A 20,052-nucleotide genomic window follows, 5' to 3' on the forward strand; every position below is an offset into this window, starting at 1 on the left:
TACTCAACTTTGCAAGTGGCAGTGGCAAGCTAGGCTTAAGATTTTAGCATTACTAATTTCCCTTTCCACCCCTAAAATTCAAACCCTTTGCTAGATAACAAGCAATAGTGAGCCAAATGTCACTTGAGAGCAATATATATACATCTCATTATGAGCGACAAAAAGTTTTGAATATACATCAACAACTGTTGCTGAATTCTGTTGCTTGTCAGTGATGGTAATAACAGAAAAAAAAAGAGAATAAAAATGTGAGGAAGCGCAGAAAAATTATTACTGCCAAGTTAATTTGTTTCAGAAGTTCAACGCTAAAACTCTAGAGTAGTTTGACATTTAGCTTACATGCTGTCTTCTATATTATTTTTCAAATTTCTTCAGCTTGCCACTTGTGGGAATCCAGGAGAAATAAATTAGAAATGCTCATAAATGCCCTCGATGAATGGCAAAAATTAAATGCATTAAGGCAATATAATGTGTTGCAGGTAATACTGTGCAGATTATGCTGCTGGGGAAAAACTTCTTTTTTCCTTGGGCATTCTGGAAACGCTAGAGTGCCCAAGAATCTTACTGGGAATTCACTAGCTGTGAAAAATCAATTAGTCACTAATAAGTAGAAGTGTACAACTTGAAAAGCAAACAGCTCCTGTAAGCAAGTGACAAGGCTGACTGGTTATGGGGAAGAAAAGTGTAACGTTTCATAACGGTGTGTTTGTATGCATTAAGCTTGCTGAGAATTTGGCCTGCCTTGAAATGAGTTTACAGAGAATCTTAGCCAAACTTCTGTTACTAAGAATACTGAAGAATGCTCATTTAAATATGTAGCTAAGTATTACAAAAGGCATGATTAGATGTGTGTTCATGGCATTCCCAGTATATAAAGTGACAGTTAATAAGCTGCACTTGAAGATGTTTGGAGCAGATCAAGAATACAAAATAAGTGTACTGTGTACTACAAAGTCTTGGGGTTTATCACTTGAGAGCTGGAGCTATTGAATTCTACATAGGATTTTTATGCCAAAAGTTTATGGCTGACTAATGCAGGCTAAAAGCAGACTAATAGAATGGGAAAACTTGTATCTGATTTGTTTCCTAAGGTTTTAATACTTCAGTGACAAACCACTGTTACTGTAAGACAGATCTTTAACATCCATGTCTGACTTTGATTTTGTGTGTCACAGTAATAAATGTATCAGTACTCACCACTAAGAAACTCTGGCAGTGTGAAAATCGGTCATTAACATGACATGAGAAAAATGCTTCTCACAAGTTACCCTTGATTTTATTCTTTTCCAGGCTAGTCATGTCAAAGAAGGAGGAAGCGCGGGGCTTATTCCTAGCCAGTTCCTGGAAGAGAAGAGAAAGGCTTTTGTTAGGAGGGACTGGGACAACTCAGGTGAGATTTAAGGAATTTCAGGAATATGTTTTGCTCTGACTCCATTTGTTATGGTTTTCCTACATTCACAGATAGCAGAAAACTGCTGTATGAGAATACTTAAAATAATGCTAAATGCTGATTGTTATATATGTATGGTTTGGGCTTTGACTAAAGGACAAAGTCTAGAGTATATGCATCTTCCTAGATACATAAATCAGTTTTACCACCTGCTGATGAAAAGCTAAATGAGATGGGAAAGTGATAAGAATTAGCACTTTTTTCCAGATATGTTCTTACAGTATACACTGAAAGTTAATAAATTCAATGTTTTTGAAGTATTTTTCTAGTGTTTTTTTAGAAAATTTCCCTGGAAAACTACTTTTTTCCTCTGTTCCGTTCTTACTACACTGTGTAATGTGTATGAAAATAGCTGTAAACTCCTTCCCTAGAATATATAGAGGTTTAAAAAAGAAAGGTATTTTCTTGAAAATAGTCCTTGTAAGCATAATTAATCTAAGCTTGCACAAGTTCATGTAAATCAGAAATGTAAATGTCTAGAAAAAAAAAATAATAAAAATGGTGAGTTTGTCTCAATTCTTATTTTTAGGGCCTTTCTGTGGAACAATAAGCAGCAAAAAAAAGAAAAAGATGATGTATCTCACTACAAGAAATGCAGGTATCTCTTAATATTATGTATGAATTGAAGTTCTGTATGCTTCTAAACTTGCAGATGGCCTGGTGTATCCAAAGCAGAAAGATTTGCAGTAAAATATTTGATTATACATTCAGTAAGTCAGGTAGGTTTTTTGGTTTAAAAGTAGTTGTAACCAGTGAAGGTATGATGGTGCTAAATACAGATTGCAGTAGGTAGAAGTCAGAGAAGAACTTTTAACAAAGAGAAAAAAAAATAAAGCTTTGTTGACAGCAGGCTGAGGGAAGTGATCCTTCCCCTCTGCTAAGCATGGGTGAAGCTGCACCTGGAGTCCTGCGTCCAGTTCTGGGCTGCCTAGGTCAAGAGAGAATGCTCAGAGTGGTTGTTGAATCTCCCTCCTTGGAAAGGGAGATTCAAAAGCCATCTGGACAGGGTAAGTGGCTGTAAGTGGTCCTGCCTGAGCAGGGACATTGGACGAGGTGACCTCCAGAGGTCCCTTCCAACCTCAACCAATCTGAAATTCCTTGGCATCTCTTGAATTGTTAATCACAGTTTTCCCATTCTGGTCCATTTAGAAATTTCTCCCTGGTAGTAAAGACAATAATCTGACCTTACGTTTTCCATGAATAAGTTCTATCTCCATACCAATTTAAAGCAAGAAAGCTTATATCAGACTTAAAGCCCTTTGACTCCTATTTATATTCACAAAAGGTCTGTTCAGATATAGCAGAAGTCCTTATTGTTTTTTTTTCTTTCTTAAAGTTCTGACTGTTAACTATTTTTTGTATGCTTCTCAATGTAGAATTCGATCGTCATGAAATCCAGATATATGAGGAAGTAGCCAAAATGCCTCCTTTTCAGAGGAAAACACTGGTCTTAATTGGCGCCCAAGGAGTGGGGCGAAGAAGCTTGAAGAACAGGTTTATAGTACTGAATCCTACTAGGTTTGGAACTACGGTGCCATGTGAGTTGTCAGCAATCCTATTGTAATGTCATGTGTTAAGTTTCTTATTATCTGGTAAATGCCTAAAGTTTATCCCATTGATTCATGGTAGAAGTAATTTTCTCGGTGTATAAAAACAGGGAGTGGGGAAACAAAAGGACAAAACATTCTTCATCTTCTCATACAACTGGACTATCATATGACTACAGTGAAAATATTTGCAACTCCCAATTAACCATTACTGAGGCTGCAGAAAACCAATTTTTGTGTGTGCATCTGCCAGTCATTAAGTATCTGCCCATCTGCTAGGTTCACTCAGTGTCAGTCACCACTCAGTCACACTTGAGGGGATTTTGGAAGTTGCTAGAAGTCTCTGTGATCAACAGCCAGTGGAGCTTCTCAGGTCTGCTGTTTAGTTTTCCATCTGTAGAAGCACCTTGGGCATTATACATTGTTACTTCAGCATTAGAAATTTAGGGAAAGGAAACAAGTAAACTTCCAATAAAATAGAAGCATTTGTGATCTTTAAGGTCTGTATGATAATCTGAAGTTTTTTCTATCTAGACCCAAGCCGATCATCTTTTTTTTCTAAAAAGAAAAAGAACTTTTTCTACTTCAGAAAAAGAACCTTCTCACTTAACTGAAATATTCAGTTGTTTTCTTGCCTTCATTCCAGTCACATAGTTGCTTTTGCTCACTTAGATCTTATTTTCCTAAACCATCCCCCTTCTGTTTGACCTCTGACCAGACAACCCTAGCTACATTACAGTTCTCCTTCTGCCAGGTGCCCTTCAGAATTTCAAAAACAATCTGTTCCCTTCTGTTTGTTTCCCTTCCTAATTTGCTCAGTTTCTAAACATTAAAACTGGCCAGTGTGCTAAGAGCTGAAATTTGTGACTAATAACAAGGTTGATTTTGCAGTGTTATTTCTTTAAAGGAAACCTTTCCTTGGGAATCCCATTATTTTTATTGCCAAAGTAGCAAGAAACTGTATGTTACTTTTTAAACTTTTTGTTCCCATTTAAAAAGCCCTTAGAATCACTGATTTCTCTACAAGGCTATGGCTGCAAATAAGTAATGTAACACAATGTTAAAATGCTTGTATTTAGAGCTTTTGAATGCCCTTTAAAGTCATAAAGTCATATGAATTAACTTTCTCAAGCCAGCCATCCGACAGTCTCATCATGCACGTCATGAAGTGCATAGTTTGTTGTATATGGCATCTCTGTACATGATACTAAGATTTTAAGTAGGTTAATAAGTGATTTTAATTGGCCTCAGTTTCTTTGATTAGGAAAACTTCTGGTTATTCACAAAAGATGTTTTCTTACATGTGTTTGTTGGAAAATGCCTGAGATACCTGCATGTGTGGCCTTGGTGTTGAGTTCTGATCCAGCAAATGTGGCTGTGTTTTTTTTCTACAGGGTGCATAGCTGAACTGTCAGGTCATCTGGCTGTCAGCTGTTATAGCTTATTCTCTAAAGTATATTTCAAGCTGATTTTTTTTTAAGTATTATATTAATCATTATACTTCCAGCCAATCTGTAGCATCTTGTCTAAGATTAGGTGTTCTAGTAAAACTTTTATTATTAACAGTTTCAGAAGATCGTTGCTTTTGGGGCTTGAGTTTTCTATAATGATGAAGTGGATAGGAATTCCTGGAGATGGGAGAATGTTTCCTACTTGTATCACAGTATTGCCAAAGGGATCCGTATTCTGAAGTGAAATCTAATTAAATGCAGATAGTGGGCAAGTAATACAATGATAGGGCAGCAAAGTAGGTAATAATCTGATACTTTATTATATAATTTAATTTTCACTTTCTTACTTAAATAATATCTGTGCTGCACACTGCATGCCAACATCCAAGCTAGCTGCTAATGTTATATTTAAGTGTGGGCTTCAATTTCTCTGCAATGAATTTTCTTCACTTTAAAGGATAGGTTGTCCTGGAAAGTAGCATCAGCTGGCCTCTACTATGTTTCTTGCCACTGTGGCTGGGCTTCTTCTGGTATATGAACTAACTTTTCTTTATAGCTAGTTCAGGTAATTCTGCCCTGAAGAGTGAATGAAGGATGTGATGGTGTTTTTGGCGAGAGGAGTATACTGAAGGGTACACAGTTGATTTTTCGGAAGTAAATTTGGCTTTTGAGAGTTAAAGTTCCATTTGATTTCAAAGTTACTTAAAGAATTATTTTCAGTGAATAATTAAAAAAATGGCATGAATGAATATTGTATATGGTCTGAAGGAGTAATGCAAAGGAAATAAAGAATTGGAGATAAACAACATATAGGAAAGAATAAAGAGAATGGGAAAGGCTGTGCTTAGTTCTGGAATGTAAACTAGAATAACTGATGAATCTGTATATGGAACAATTATAATTACATATTATTCCGTATTATAATTTCCCTGATTTAATAGCAGTCCAGTCATTTGCATGTATTCCAAGTACAAAAAGATAATTCAGCTTATATTTTATATTTTTTGTTCAGTTACTTCACGAAAGCCAAGGGATGATGAAAAGGATGGGCAAGCATACAGATTTGTGTCACGAGCTGAAATGGAGATGGATATTAAAGCTGGCAGATACCTAGAGCATGGAGAATATGAAGGAAATCTTTATGGCACTAAAATTGATTCTATCCTTGAAGTTGTTCAGACAGGAAGGACCTGCATCTTGGATGTGAATCCACAGGTATATCATTTATGTGACACTCAAAAAGTAGGAGTATAATGTAGAAGAGCTATGCTTTTAAATCTGAAGGCTTCTTACCTGGTTTAAAGATTGAATTGCCAACTGGATTTCTGCATTTATGGCACTTAGTTGGAATAACTTAGAAAGACTGGGGAAAAAAATGATTCTGCGTGGAAATGAGAGCCTTGCAGAGCAGCAGTAGATCTTTTTAGGCAAGGAAATAAATGATGTTGAGCATTTCAAAAGGCAATGCAGGAATTTCTGAAATAGAAGAATCTTCACCTATCATGTACTTCTGCTCATTGTAGCAGACTAGTTTTGCAGTGCCCCTTAGGTAATGGGAACTTGTGATTTATTCTCATACTTTTTTTTCATTTTCATTTTCATTGCTTCTAGGCCCTGAAAATACTGAGGACTTCAGAATTCATGCCCTATGTAGTGTTTATTGCTGCTCCGGAGCTGGAGACTTTGCGTGCTATGCATAAGGCTGTGGTAGATGCTGGAATTACAACCAAACTTCTCACTGTAAGCAGATTGTTTTATATTTAGTTTGCTTTGAACAGGATGTTTAGACTTTTTTTAACTTTCATTTTAGATGGATTTTTTTTTTCCGAAATTAAAGTCTTCAAGAAAAGTTAGGCAAGATTTTTGCTGATTACTTAAGAAGTTAATCAAATACTATGTATAAGGCAGATTGCTTCTTTCTTAAAAATAGACCTCTTACAGATAAGTGTTGATTACAAGAATTACTTGTAATGTATTCTTTGGGAAGTGCTACCTTTGATTATTTGCAGCAAATTGTAGATACTTGACGGTAGGAGTTATTCTTTTATGTAAGTGCCTTTCCTTCACTTCCCCATCTCTCCCCCCAAAAGTTTTGTTCAGGTTCTTCTAATAGTATAGGTGTGCTTTAAAAATGGAATCTGTAATCTTTAGGAAAGATACTGCAGACTGTCTTAAAAGGCAAAAACAAAACAACAAAACAAAACAACAAAAACAGCCCAACCTGAATCCGACTAGGCTTCATTTCCACTGCTGCAGCAGCACATGCTGCACTGAAAATGGCTGGGGACTGTCAGAGAAAGAAGTGTTGAATAGGTTTTCCTCCCCTGAAGTTCCTTGGATTTGTCATGTAAAGTGATGTGGCACATTTTATTCATTAGATCCTGTCTCCTTTTCTGAGACACAGCAGAAGCAAATGAGACATGTGTCCTTCAACACAGCAAATTATAACTGTTCTGTATGGACATGGGCTTTCCCAGCTGCAGGACCAAAGTAAAAAAAAAAAAAAAAGCCAGATTGAACAGTTAACGAAATCATTCTCTGTGCTCAGCAGTACATCTTTCCCATCCAAGAAAAGCCATGGCATGCTGACAGCTTACAACTGTAGTGCTATAGTTTAGATAGTAGTGATATCTTGTATGATGCTGATGGGGCATTCAGAGCAATAAAATGGGCAGTGAATCAATTTACACTGATTTTTTTTTTTTTTTAAACCTGTGAGATTCCTTTCTGCTAACCGCAGGACAGACTGTCCAGTCACAGTTGTGGTCTCTGGTTGTTAGGGATTCCGGTACCTCTGGGTGTGCTCTTGTGTTTCCTCCCTCCCCCAAACAAACACTGACTTCTGCCTTGCATATACAAGAAGGCAACATTAAAACTGTCTAGACAAGTATAAGAATAATTTCCTGCACTTCCTAATATATGATTCCCTAAGGGACATCCTTTTATGTATCTGTACAGATTCTACATCAAATCTGTGGACATGTATATAGAGCATGACTTCTCATTGCTTCATCTTGTACTTCCTGAACAAATGAAAAAGCAATGTACCTTTGAATTATTGCATATGTCCTGCTGTCTAGTGGGTCTGTCAAAATTATTTGTAGCTTCCTAGGCCAGAGCAAAAAATTTTGAGGCTTGTGATGGTATGTTTGTTTGCTTGCCTCCTTCGTTTACTCTGAAGGAAAGGCTATTTTCAAAGTTTTAATTTTGACTTTTGTATTTACAATTGCATTGGGACCTCAAAACATTCAAATGAATATTGGCAGGGTAACAAATCTCATAACTGCTTACAGAAAATTGTGTTTGTGTAAAAGTGGAGAGGAATCTTCTAAGAATGCAGGACTAATGAAACATGAAAAAATGCTGATTGGCAGTACTTCAATAAGGCTTCATAGTGTAGGAATAAAAATTTCCTGAACATTTTGCAACTGATGTCAGAAATAAAACAATGCAGCAGTTTAGGAATGAAGAAATGATGTCGTGTGAGTAGGAAACCTGAAATGTAGTCTCTAAAACTAATAGGGTATTCCAGAGGATCTTTCTAGAAATGCGACTTTCATTGTCTTTCATTTAATGGTGGTAATATTTCTTTGACGTTTTGGTGCCTTTTTTTGGGGAGAGGAGGTATAAATATATTTACATAACTGATTGACCCAATTATTCCTAAAGCATTCATTTAGTTTTAATTGAATTGTCAGTTGCACACACGAGATGGTTAGCTGCCTGTTGTGCATACAGGCCCCAGTTCATGTGCTTTTATTGGCTTTCTTAAAAATCACAACATTTGCAACATTTGGTTGCCATAATCAACACTGTTAGCACTGTACAACATTTTCAGCCCAGTCACTGCATTTTAACTTGAATTTTGTGTGGATTTGCTATAAATGAGACCTTTTCTTATTTTTTCAATATATACAATACAGAGCTTTAAACAGTCAGTTGTACTGCGTCATGAAATGTACTTCATTTATAAGGATTTGCCAAGTCTTGTGCTCTAAGTAATTTCTAAAATGCCTTCAACAGGACACTGATTTGAAAAAAACAGTGGATGAAAGTGCCCGGATCCAGCGAGCGTACAACCACTATTTTGATCTGACCATTGTAAATGACAACCTAGACAAAGCCTTTGAGAAGCTACAGACTGCTATAGAGAAACTGAGGCTGGAACCACAGTGGGTCCCAATTAGCTGGGTCTATTGAGCTTGCTGAAGATGAGCATAAGTAACAAATAAAATCAACTGCAGCAAATAAACTAATGTGACAAGATGTTGTGTAGATACCAACGATAACCTGCGGCACCTGTGCGTTTTTACTCTGTGTATATTCAGAAGTACACTATTCTGACTTTTTATAAAAAAAATGTTGAAGGGAAAGTGTACTTAAATATGTAATTTATTTTAATTTTTCTAACTTTTTACAGATAACCTTTCTATTCATATCACATGAAGGAAATGCGTTTAAGCATTTTGTATGTTTTGATTTAGTACCTTTGCCTTTTTCATCTGAGAAACTTTCAGTCATTCACTTTAACATTTACATCTTGGTCTTACATTTTCACTGTGATTAAAAAGAGGATACTTGAAACAATTTTTGTAAAATTTGTTAATGTCAGTGTTTAACTGGTCAAGAGTCTGTAGCTTTTATTAGGAAAGAACACTAATTTCTTTTCTTGTTTTTTTCCTTAAAAAGTAATAATGTAATGGGAGCAAAACTCTAAATACTAAAAGCAACAACCAACACACAACTCCATTGCTCCAGCTTCTTTCTGCTTAATGTTGATGCATTCTTGATGTTTCACAACTTCCTGATGTCTCTTAATTTAGACAACTGTACTGTTCTGTAGGTTCCCTTATACGTGTCTCTTAAAATAACATAAAGCAATACCTTGCAAGCTTGGTTAGTTCTTGGGAGCTAACCTGTTAGCCTGTTATGGGTGAAGTACCTACGTTAGAAAGCCTGAATGCAAGGTATTTCAGTACGATGGTGAAGTAGCCTAGAGAGAACCTGATAAAGTGGAGCCTTGTAGAGTGAAGCTTAATGTTTAGCACTGTTTTTTCACATTTGTGAAAACACATTGCTTAAAAAAAAAAAAAGGAAAAAAAACAGTATTTTCTTTTCTTAGGACATTGTTTGATATTTATATAGTGATCTGTGGCTTAATTTCCTGTGATATTTAGCTGAGTTCTCTATTATCTTTTGGGATATTTGTGTGATAAACTGTTGTATTTTTGAGTGTGGTATAATGGAATTTCTGTGCTCTTTGTTGCATTGTGTTTTTAATTGATTTTTTCATCCAATAGCTTGTGAATTGGAAGCTTACTGCTAAAAAGCGATGTTGTTTATACTGTTTTTGTTTTACAACATTTTCGTTTAGGTTTAGTGACAATTCTCCCCTTAGTAGGCTCATTAGTGCAGCTCATATTAGCTTTAAGTTCATTCATCAAAACTTATGCTAATGTAAATTTCTGCTTGACAAGAACAAAATGAAAATATAGCTTGTCACTAAGACTAGCTCTTTTTGTGCTCACATTTTATATTACCATCTTAGCTGTTGTATATAGTAACATACACCATCAATTATCAGGTTAGGTGTCTAAACACAAGTCATCTATTTGCTTAATTGCGCTTCCACCTGGTGACAGGCACCTGGCTTCTGAATTCTTTTTCAACACCAAAGCGTGACACAGAATGCTGTCAAAAAGGCAACGTCCTCAGAACTGTTTCTGAAGGAAAAGAAGCTTCTACACTGGAAATCAGTGTTGTTTTCGGGGCTCTTAAATACTGCTATGTGCACGAGGGAAACTGTTGATTTGTACTATAGGAAAAGTGTAAATCTGAAACAAAACAAAATCAAAAACACCCCACCTGTATACTACAGATGATATTTAAAACACCTATAAAGTTGGTTGTTTGGTGAACGGGGAAGGTGGGGAGCAATGTGAGATCCCAGTGTATTTGGAAAATATGAGTCAAAAATGTGTGTAAGCACAGGTCGTCGGTGCAGCTGTTAACACTGAGATTTCAGTCTTTTAGAGGGAATCTGAAATTTTCTAAGAAAATTTGTACCACTACTTTGCTTTATTGTTACAGTTTTCAGGATGTGTTTGCTCTGGTTTTGTTTAAGTTTGGCAGAGCTTTTAAGCATGGCAGCAGCACAAGACCTTTATTTGCCTTTCCCAGGAGACATGTTCTGTGATCCTGTCGCTCAGAGGCTGCTTTGAGAAATGGATCAAATGTTTTATGTAGCAGAAAAGATAGCAGAGCCATTGCTTGACTATTTTGATGACTTACTCTTGGCACTACAAGCTGAACGTGACTGAACTGTGTTTGTATGCTGTGTAATAGAAGACCTACATATGCTGTAAATAAGACGTGCTAACTGGACAGATACGATGCCTTTTCATTGTAAGTTAGAAAATGCTCTATTTGTGATGCCAAAAGTGGGCTGAGCTCACTCTTCCTCAAATAACGGAATGAGAAGATTCTTCAATTCCGATATTGTTTCTATTGCAAATATCACTCGTTTTCATCTGTTTTTTTTTCATACACTTAGCCAAATGAATCACATGAAACGTGGGCACCAAGGTTTAGTAAGGAAAACCGTGCTCCTTCTATTTCCATCTCAGAGATCACACTGTCAGAATGCCTACCTAGTGAGCAGTCTCCAAGTAGCCATGCATTTGCTAAAGGCTAAAACTTCAGCTTGTGCTTAAGCTCCACATAGTGTTTTAAAATCTAGCACATTTAAGTTAGCACAGCAGAGCCTAGCAGCTGACCCGGTGCTGTTCATGTCGATGCTAATGAGAAGTACGATTCTGAAGCAGTAAGAGATCGGTTGCTTAGGCTGCAGTCAAGGATCATTATCAAAGTGACTGCAGGTTTTAATTGGATGGTCACGTGCAAGTGTTTAAAAAAAAGAAAAAAGAAACATTCCTTGCATCTGTTTGTTAAATCATGCAAATTGGGAGTCCAGATTGGCAGGTTTATAACATTTTGGATTTTTTTTAAAGTGAAATAAGATTTTCATCAGATACTCTGTTTAGTTTGTCACTACCTGGTAGGATTTCTAGAATAACAGTTACTTTTATTAAAACAAAATGATACATTTGGTAGGTTCTCAGAACAAAGGTGCCATTGCAGTCATATACACAGTGGGGATAGACTCTACCTGTTCTTTACAGGAGATCAGAAGTTAGATAGGGACCTGCACATTGTGCAATTAGGGGAAAGATGCTTTGAAAGGCTGGTTTTGAGCAAGTGAAAACTTTTCATATTGCAGCTGTGTGAAGTATTCCTGGGGGATTTCAAATAACGAGGATTTCACGTATCATTCTGTATGAAACATTCATTTTCCAGATGTTGACAGGAAAAGTTTTTACATTGACTGTTAATAACAATAGGCGTGTCTGAGCAAGGTGAAGATGCTGCTAAATGTTTAAGATATGTGGTATGTATCACAAGATAATTATTTAAGTAGTTTAGAAAAGTGAATTATCAAATAGTTGTCTGTGTATATGTATGTATGTGGATGGTAAAACAACAAATGCTCATGTCTGCTACCACATTACTATCTACCATGACTTAATCCAGAAATGTACCTGCATGTGAGACTTTAGAACTGGTACACTTCTCTACCTGGTTTATTGTGTTTACTAATGTATATTTTTCTAAATATACAGATATTTCAATCTAAAAATTCTATATTTATCTGTAATTTCTATGTTTTAAACAGTGCATGAGGTGCTGTAAAATTCTGTACATATAGAGAGACTTATAAAAGAAACACTGTAGTTGCCCTGTGTATGAAAAGTTATACATAAAAATACAGCCAGTACACCAAGACCCCTAAGTTATTTCCTTGAGCGCACCAAAAATTCCTGTAAGTATACACCAACCTCAACTTTACTGTAAATACTTTGGTGTGTGTATACCCAAGTGATTGATTACCTTGCTGTCTCTTAGGTTACACTGGCAGGCCTACTTGAGGTTCCACATCATGTGCAAGCTGTAGGCAATTAAGTTCAGTTCGACAATGTCACCTTGCATGGACTTACCAAGGGCTTTACAAATGACCTGCAGATATCCAATGAAGGTAAAATCACGTACTGACCCAGGCATGGGAAATAAATTTTTACCCAGTGCAGTGTTCCTCATTTGTGCACAGTCCTCAGGTCAGGGCAGCTCTGTGCACTTGGTCATACAAAAAAGCTTTCTGGAGCTGGACAGCAGATCATCTCTGAACTCTGGAATTTGTGTTTACACAAACTGTCACATCTGTGACAGGCTCAAAATGGAACAATTTTATTTTGCTGATCCTCTAATTCATTGCATCTTCTAAAATCATACCTAAGTGGTTTGCTGTACGAGTTGACTGCAGCTCAGTGTTAAGGAAGTTGTCTGTGGTTGGTTTGTTGGTTTTAAAGGGTGATTCAGATAATAAATAGGAAACTTTTTTTCTCTTAAACACAAAAAATTGCTAGCTAGGGACCCTATGGAGCCAAGTTTGCCTCTCTGCTGTGCTTAAGTAAGGACCAGTATAGAGTGACCAAGTAGATCACAACTCCAGAAATTGGGAGATCTGGGTTATTGCTGTTTTTACACAAACTGCTACTGTGTACAAGAACAAATTCAAACTTCCTTTACCTGTTCCCTTGGTTTTCCATCCAGTCTTCATCTATCGTTTTCGTTCCAATTGAAGGCCGAGGCAGATGCCACTTCTCAAAGCATCTATAGTGCCTACTGCGACAGCTTCCCAGCCGCTCGTTGTGCCTGCAGGTACAGCTGTGAGACCAGTTACAGGTGGAAGTCTGTCACATCTACCATGCAAACGGAGAAGGATTATTTACTTCACACAGGGTTTCTTGCCTCACCCAAGTTCTGAAGCGCTAAAGCACTGTGTCGTTATTGCCAAACTTAATGATACTACTTCTGCAACAGTGTTAGGGATCAATTTATCCCTGTTTAAGTAGTGGTTAGTTGATGTGAAGACTTTTAGTCTGCTAGACTTCTTGCCTTAAATCTCTCTCTAGCTGTCAGTAATCTTGGGATTTCTTTAGTTAAGGTACTTTCATTTGCTTTCTCTGGCAGACTGTCATTAGCAAAGGTGGTGAAATGAAGTCCTGGCCCCTTTCCCCAAACAACACCCAACCCCACCCTTCAGTTTTCACATTTTAAAGAACCTTACTGATGTGAATTGTTCGGGATTCCAGCTTATCTTGTAGAGGTAATAGCATTCAATACAGACACCAGTATTTAAGAATGGTGTTTGCAGTCCCAATACTAAAGAAACAATCTAATACATTGAGAACACTTGTAACGAGTATTAAGAGGCAGCTTTGGCTTCTAAATAGTTTCAAAGTGCACTCACACACAAGTAGAGCTATGTAGATAGATAAATTAGGGTTAATATACTGCAAGAAATTCAAAACTGTCTGCTAATTTACTTGAACTCTTCATTTTGGACCACAGTGGGATACTATTCCACAGACTGTCACTTGTTGAACTGTTGAATTCTTAGTTCATTTACTGGTACTGAAGCTGGAATTTACCTGCACAGACTAACAAGCAAAAATTCCAGCTTGGTGAAGGCTGTTAAGCAGTTTCACATCCAAACTTTTTTTTCCTTTAAGGAGAGCTTCAGTAATATTTATAGTTTATAGGATACATTGCATTTAAAGTAAATGTGAATTTTGTTTTCAATATTTTTTAACTTTTTCTCCTGCTAGTTGGGTATAGATTTGCTTTTGCTGCTAATGCAGTGGTTGGATGTGGAATATGACCAAGCTGCAAGGCTAAGATGGTTAAAGTAGGCTTGGAGACACTTTCTCCCACTTACTCTTTTCCTTTTGATGTCATCAGCTCCACACTAATGCTTGTCCATGCAAGTCTGGCTGTCTTCACAGCTGATCCAAGTCATCGCTCTGTAAGTAGCTAACCTTTACCTAGAATATAGTGAAATCTCTTCCAAAAACCCAAATAAATTCTCAAATATTTGATGTCTTATACAAAATATAGTATAGAGCAAATCTAATGATAGTGCTTTGTGCAGTTCCGGGAGTGGCAGCAAAACGGTCAGCTGCCAAAATTAGGCTATTTTTTTTTTTGGCTGATTTTTGTTGGTTTAGGTCTTGTACACACATGTACAGAGAGAACTGCTGGAAAGGATTTCTCCCCCTTTAAAAATGCATGTTGAGCTTTCCTTCCCCCCAAGTCCTGCATTACACATTACCTGTTTGTAACACTTGAGTATTCTGATAGAAGGGGGAACCTCCTCCTTAGGTTTTAAAATACAGAAAGTTTGCCTCCTTCTCACCCCAAACTGGGCTAAGAACTATAAAGTCTTGTTTAAGTAAGTGTATTGCTTTAAATGTGTATTGGAAGTCTGTCACTGTGCATTTCTTTACCTTGCTTGTTCTCACAAAAGTGTTTTGTTTTATTTTTTCCCTATTGGAAGCTTTGCATGTTGGTTTTTTTTTCCTTCTACAGAATACTAAACTGGATTTGACACTTTTAAAACTTTAAGAACTGCTCTCCTGTAAAAAAAAAAATAATACTTTTTACTAGCTGAAAACATCATGCAAAAGAAAATCTTAACTATTTCTAATGTGAAGCTGAAGATGATTTAGTACCTAATTGTTTGAATACAATGCTATAGAGCAGGCCTAGATGGGACTTGTTAGCATTCTGACTTGATGTTAAAAAGTCAGCTAATACGTAGGACATTTTTAAATTGTAACTTGTTTTTTTAAAGCCCCCATTGTCTTTTTCACAGCTAATATTTTCACAATAAACACAGCCAAGCATAAAATATTAATGTACAAAATTGTGAAATTCTGTTAATTCCCAACAAAATATTTTTGTATATAATAAAGATTTAATATTGAAAAACTGCAATTAACTTCTCTTTTTCTTTTTCTTTTTTTTTTTTTTTTTTTGTCATACAGTGAATTCTAGCTAAGTAAAGATGCTCAAGATGCTCTCAACGGGCAATCTGAGCACATCTGCCTTTTATCTTTCACTGCTGTGAACCGGTTCGACATCAAGTATTTCCTGCTACAGTGCTGTTAGGGTGCTAGTACCAAACCCTCCACTGACCAGCTCACCTGCAAAGGTTGGTCTTTGCAGTGAGGCTGGGGAGGCTAAATTCTGTACGCTTGGAAGAAATTCTTGCGTTCTTTAAAACATGACAAAAATCTTGACTTTGCACTTACTGTGTGCTTAGGGTCATCTCTTGAGACAGCAGGCCAAGGAAGGAAAACTAAAAAGCTTTTTCATTTTTCCATATTGTGTCCTTTGCTCTGAAATCATGTAATTTCCTGCCAAGAAAGGGGCTGTCTGAAATCCCTTGAAAACACATGTCTCAGCACAGGCTCTGAACCACACCACGGCAGCTGCCACAAAGGCAACAAACAGACCCTGGAGCCCACGCGGCAGCTCTGCTTCGAGGTGCCACCCTGCCACCTTAGGGTTTGTTCCTGCCTGAGATGGGTGTAAGCACCCAGCTTTCTACTCCAACTCTCCTTGCCTGGCTCAGATTCTGCTCCTGGCTGCACCTCAGCTGCAGCAGTGAGGCATTCCACATGCATGTTTGCCAGTTAAAAAAAAAAGTAGTTTTATTTCTTAAGATTTTGAATGCACCAGAACCCTTTCCCCATTCAGTGTGGAGCCCCTTGGGCCTCTCCAGCCATCCTACAAATGCCTTTGCTGAAGCTGGGTTTCTTCCTTATTTCCTAAGTACTCCAGCATTACGGGCATCCATCTCTTGTAATTAAGGCATGCACGAAAGCCCAAGCGGCTCAGGCCTGCAGCCTGTCCTAGTGCTGGTTACTGAAACAAGGCTGAGCCTGCAGGCTGCAGGAGACAGCACATACTTTAAAAAGCGGCCACTGACCTCAGCTTCCCTCAGGCTGATCTGATCCCAAATCACAAAGGTGAGGCTTCTTCCCCGTTCCTGGTGTGGAACCAAAATTGTATCAGAGGGAAGCAAGGTTTTGGGGAGGGCAGGCTGGGAGTGCAACAAAGCCTTTTATGAGGCAAGCGCCAGCCTGCTCTGCAGTGCCCTTTTACCACCTCTGTTTTCTAGGGAAACCCCACCTAACCTCGAGGAAGCAGTTCCTGCGTGAGGCCAGCCTGTCACAAGGAATCAGCTTCATCAAGGATGCAGCGAGCAGATTCTGAACTCATTTGGATCAGTGCAGCTTAGGCTGGGTGCATGCAGAGGTTATCCTCATCCAGCTTAGGGAAAGGCAGGACAAAAAGTACACAGACAGACACGTTGCCTCAGCTGCTGCCTTGGGTCTTCACAACCCCAGCCCATGTTATTTTGAATATTTATATGCACAAGATCCTGCTTTCAGGAGTGTGCAAGAAAGAACTGGAGACATGAACATATAAATTGCCTTAGCAGCTCGTTCTTACCCACCTGTGCTACTCTGTTTTCCAAAAAGCGCTCCAGGCTATCTGTTGGTCTAGAGGTGCTTCTGTGATCCCAGAGGAAAGGAAACACGTAAAGGACAGAGCCAAGGCTGGTGGCAACCACTGGCCTCTGCAGGGAAGGAGATCAGTGCTAAAAGCAGGGCAGGCAGATGTGGTGAGGAGCCAACAGACCTGAGCAAAAAAAGACTAGCAAGTGGAGGCAGAAGGGGCAGAACCCCTTGGGGCCTTTTTAACCAAAATAGAGTCTCCTACATATCCAGGACAGCCCACCCATCCTGAAAGCAGTTACACAACACAGCACGCATAAGGCTTCCATCAAGACTCTGAAGCCCAGGACACACGAAGGGCAGCACTACATGGATTCACACATAGCCTCCTACCGCCTGTGTGCACCAACTTTCAAAGCCAAGGGAATGACAGGAATCAAAAAAGGATAAGCAGAAATCACATACATTAAGTTTTAAGTCATTCTATTGTTTTGCTATGACATTTAATACATATTTTTGATAAATTAGTTACAGAGGCAACTTTTGAGCAGTGGTTGGCAGGAGAAAAATCTTCCCACTTACAAACACACAATTCCCACAAGCAGGAGCTTCCACCCCCCAAAAGGACATTTCCATATCCACCAGTGCGACGTTTGGGCAACACCGTGTGCTTCCTTTTACACAGAAACACCAACACTTCAGTCTGCAAACGTATCTTGCGCTCTCAGGTATGGAAAGGTACCAAGGTGCTTTTTTTGCAAAGTCAATTTTCTCAGGGAAAGCTTAACTGACATGAGCTTTTGAAGACCTCTTGGGCTCAAGACCATCTAGGAACAGAGAAGAAAACTGAAGCCAGAATTCCTACCCAATCTGTAAGTTGCAGGGCCTGTGCACTAACCAGCCCTCCCTACAGATGCCTGCTTGCTTCCTTGTCAGCCATCTCAGTCTTACCTGAAAGCACAGATATTCCACTTATCTGGAACATCATCTTCTCCAGCCCATATTTACAGTGAGCTCCGCTGTGCTTCTGTCCCATTCACACAATCACAGAAAAATATGATAAAAAAAAAAAGACAAAACAGCTCAAAGCACAAAGTGCTTTGCTAACTCCCTACCATTAGTCAAAGACATAAGCAAAACACCCGTGCTGAAAATGTCACATGGATGAAACCATTGCTGTGGTGGAGTGCTGCAGGGACATTTCGTACGCGTGTACCAGAAGGCATCACAATACCTCAAAGAGAAAGTTCAAAATGTAATTTGAACAGCTGAAACTTGCTACGCTTAGCAAAAACTTGGTTGAAAACAGAAGCATAAATCCCTAAGGTGGTCTTAGTTTTTTGAAAAAAAAAAAAAAAGAGTTTATTATTTCCTGCAGCTTGCAGTTCACATGGCTTGATGCCAAACTACACTTAATAAATGAACACCTAATTAAGTACCTCTTCCAGAGCCCTCCACTTCGCCTCCTCCAGACTGAAGGCATTCTGCACCTCAGGTCTCAAATGAGCAAAACATACACTGTGCTGCAGAACCCTGGATTTCCACAGCCTGCTTACAAAAAGCAGTTTGTACTTTGCAGTTTTCTCCCACGCATATTAATGCGAGCAATCAGGTTTCTACCGCTCTGCAGATCTGACAACTATCAGAACAGCTACGTTCAATTTCTGTTCCAGGCTTGTGTGTTTTTTTTTTCTCCCCCTTCCTCCCCTGCATTCCTTATTTACTTATTTATGTATTTCCCACTGCAGATGTTACCTTAGTGAAATTGCAGAGCAGCAGCTCACCTTCCTACAGCAGCAGAGGGCTCACTGCCACCTGCCTCGCCCCCGCAGACCCCCAGTATTCAGCTGCTCTATTGCCAGCTCACACACATCAGGGCTACTGCACAGCTAGAGAAAAACAGGCTGGGACAGTGCTCCTATACAGCAAAGCTCCTACGCAGTCCCACCTAAGCTATGAAGTCCGTACAGTGCAACATAAAGGAGGAGGGGGAAGAAGCGAGGTTCTCTCGCAGTGACAACTTTCACAGAAGACTCTGTCATTTCTAAATTAATGCTTGATGAGGCAAAAAGCCTTTGCACGACATTGAATCTTCCTCTGTCAGTCAGAGTAGCCACCAACGGACTGCTCAGTGCCAAGGTGCCGTCAGCTGAAGCGATATTAGGCTGTATTTACGAGAGAGAAAGAGACAGAAACAGAGGCATTAGAAAGGCTTTTCAAGCAGCACTGTTCGCATCACAGAGCTCGGATCTTTCTCACAAAACCACCGGAGAATTACACGGCAGTGGTAGAAGGGCAAGATTCCCTCTACCTTTGGAGCTGGATGAGCACCACTGTACTCATCAAAGCTCACCTCCCCACAGCCATGTTTCACAGTGCTCCGTCATGACAGCCACTGCGCTGGCAGCTGGAAAGAGGAGCAGGGAGCGCTGCTTCTCTCACACCCAGCGTGAGTACTGCCCTCACACCCAGCCCTCAGACCTGCTCTGCAGCACCCTTTAAGGAGAAACATCTCTCCCTCTGCTTTTTCCCCAGTCCAACCTCTCTTGCTGCAGATTACACTTACCTCACTCTCATTCTGAGCCAACGGCAGCATCACCTTGTCCCTACACATCTGAAGGTTTTTACTGCAATTTTTGTCATTGGGCTTAAGAAATTCAGAGCAAATGCCAGCCCTGCCCCATCCCTTCAGCTGTTTTTAATGAATGGCCTCATAGATTTGCCACTCCAAATCTGCCAAGGCCCAAGCACTGCTGCTATCAAAGGGAATTTCTGCTTCCCAAGGGCAGGTGAGTGTTGTTACTGAGATTTAAGAATGGGTTAGGGATACCGTTAGCAAATTAAAATTCAAGCTAAAATTACAATTTCCTGTTGCTCACGGAATCTCCTACATGCAGAAGCACTTCAGAGGCCAGGTACCCACCTGCAAACAATTCCCTGCTTTGTTTGCCACCATCAGGCTCTGAGCTTGCCTGAGCAGTGCCCACAGCTGAGATCTGCCCCAGAGCCTGACACCTTTACTGGGTGAGAAGCACAAGGAGGCAGAGCTGGGCCACTGCTGCTGCTGGTGCCCACGCGCCACTTTCTGATTACTCACCAAGCAACACAATGCCGGAACAACCTGTAGATCACAGCAGGCACGCAGCAGGACAAGAGTGTAATCAGACAGCTCTGTGAAGGAG

At 39.1% G+C, this 20,052-nt stretch overlaps 2 protein-coding genes across 12 annotated transcripts in view; one reads left to right on the forward strand and one right to left on the reverse strand.

The window, feature by feature from the left end:
• PALS2 (protein associated with LIN7 2, MAGUK p55 family member) overlaps positions 1–14,998 on the forward strand; it is a 57,137-nt gene extending 42,139 nt beyond the window's left edge. For all 6 annotated transcript variants that reach the window (XM_068674205.1, XM_068674206.1, XM_068674203.1 and 3 more), the window contains exons 7-12: positions 1,291–1,390; positions 1,980–2,048; positions 2,827–2,988; positions 5,461–5,663; positions 6,060–6,188; positions 8,472–14,998. In XM_068674205.1, coding sequence (XP_068530306.1) covers positions 1,291–1,390; positions 1,980–2,048; positions 2,827–2,988; positions 5,461–5,663; positions 6,060–6,188; positions 8,472–8,648 — 840 coding nt within the window. In that variant the 3' untranslated portion in view covers positions 8,649–14,998. The remainder of the gene's footprint in view (positions 1–1,290; positions 1,391–1,979; positions 2,049–2,826; positions 2,989–5,460; positions 5,664–6,059; positions 6,189–8,471) is intronic.
• A 2,338-nt stretch (positions 14,999–17,336) lies between these two features.
• Positions 17,337–20,052, reverse strand: part of GSDME (gasdermin E) — a 33,779-nt gene continuing 31,063 nt past the window's right edge. For all 6 annotated transcript variants that reach the window (XM_068674210.1, XM_068674209.1, XM_068674213.1 and 3 more), the window contains 2 exons: positions 19,968–20,041; positions 17,337–19,035 (listed from right to left, as the gene is read on the reverse strand). In XM_068674210.1, the coding sequence (XP_068530311.1) occupies positions 18,805–19,035; positions 19,968–20,041 (305 nt within the window). In that variant the 3' untranslated portion in view covers positions 17,337–18,804. The remainder of the gene's footprint in view (positions 19,036–19,967; positions 20,042–20,052) is intronic.

The sequence above is a fragment of the Anas acuta genome, chromosome 2 (assembly GCF_963932015.1).
Source record: "Anas acuta chromosome 2, bAnaAcu1.1, whole genome shotgun sequence".
NCBI classification, from domain to species: domain Eukaryota; kingdom Metazoa; phylum Chordata; class Aves; order Anseriformes; family Anatidae; genus Anas; species Anas acuta.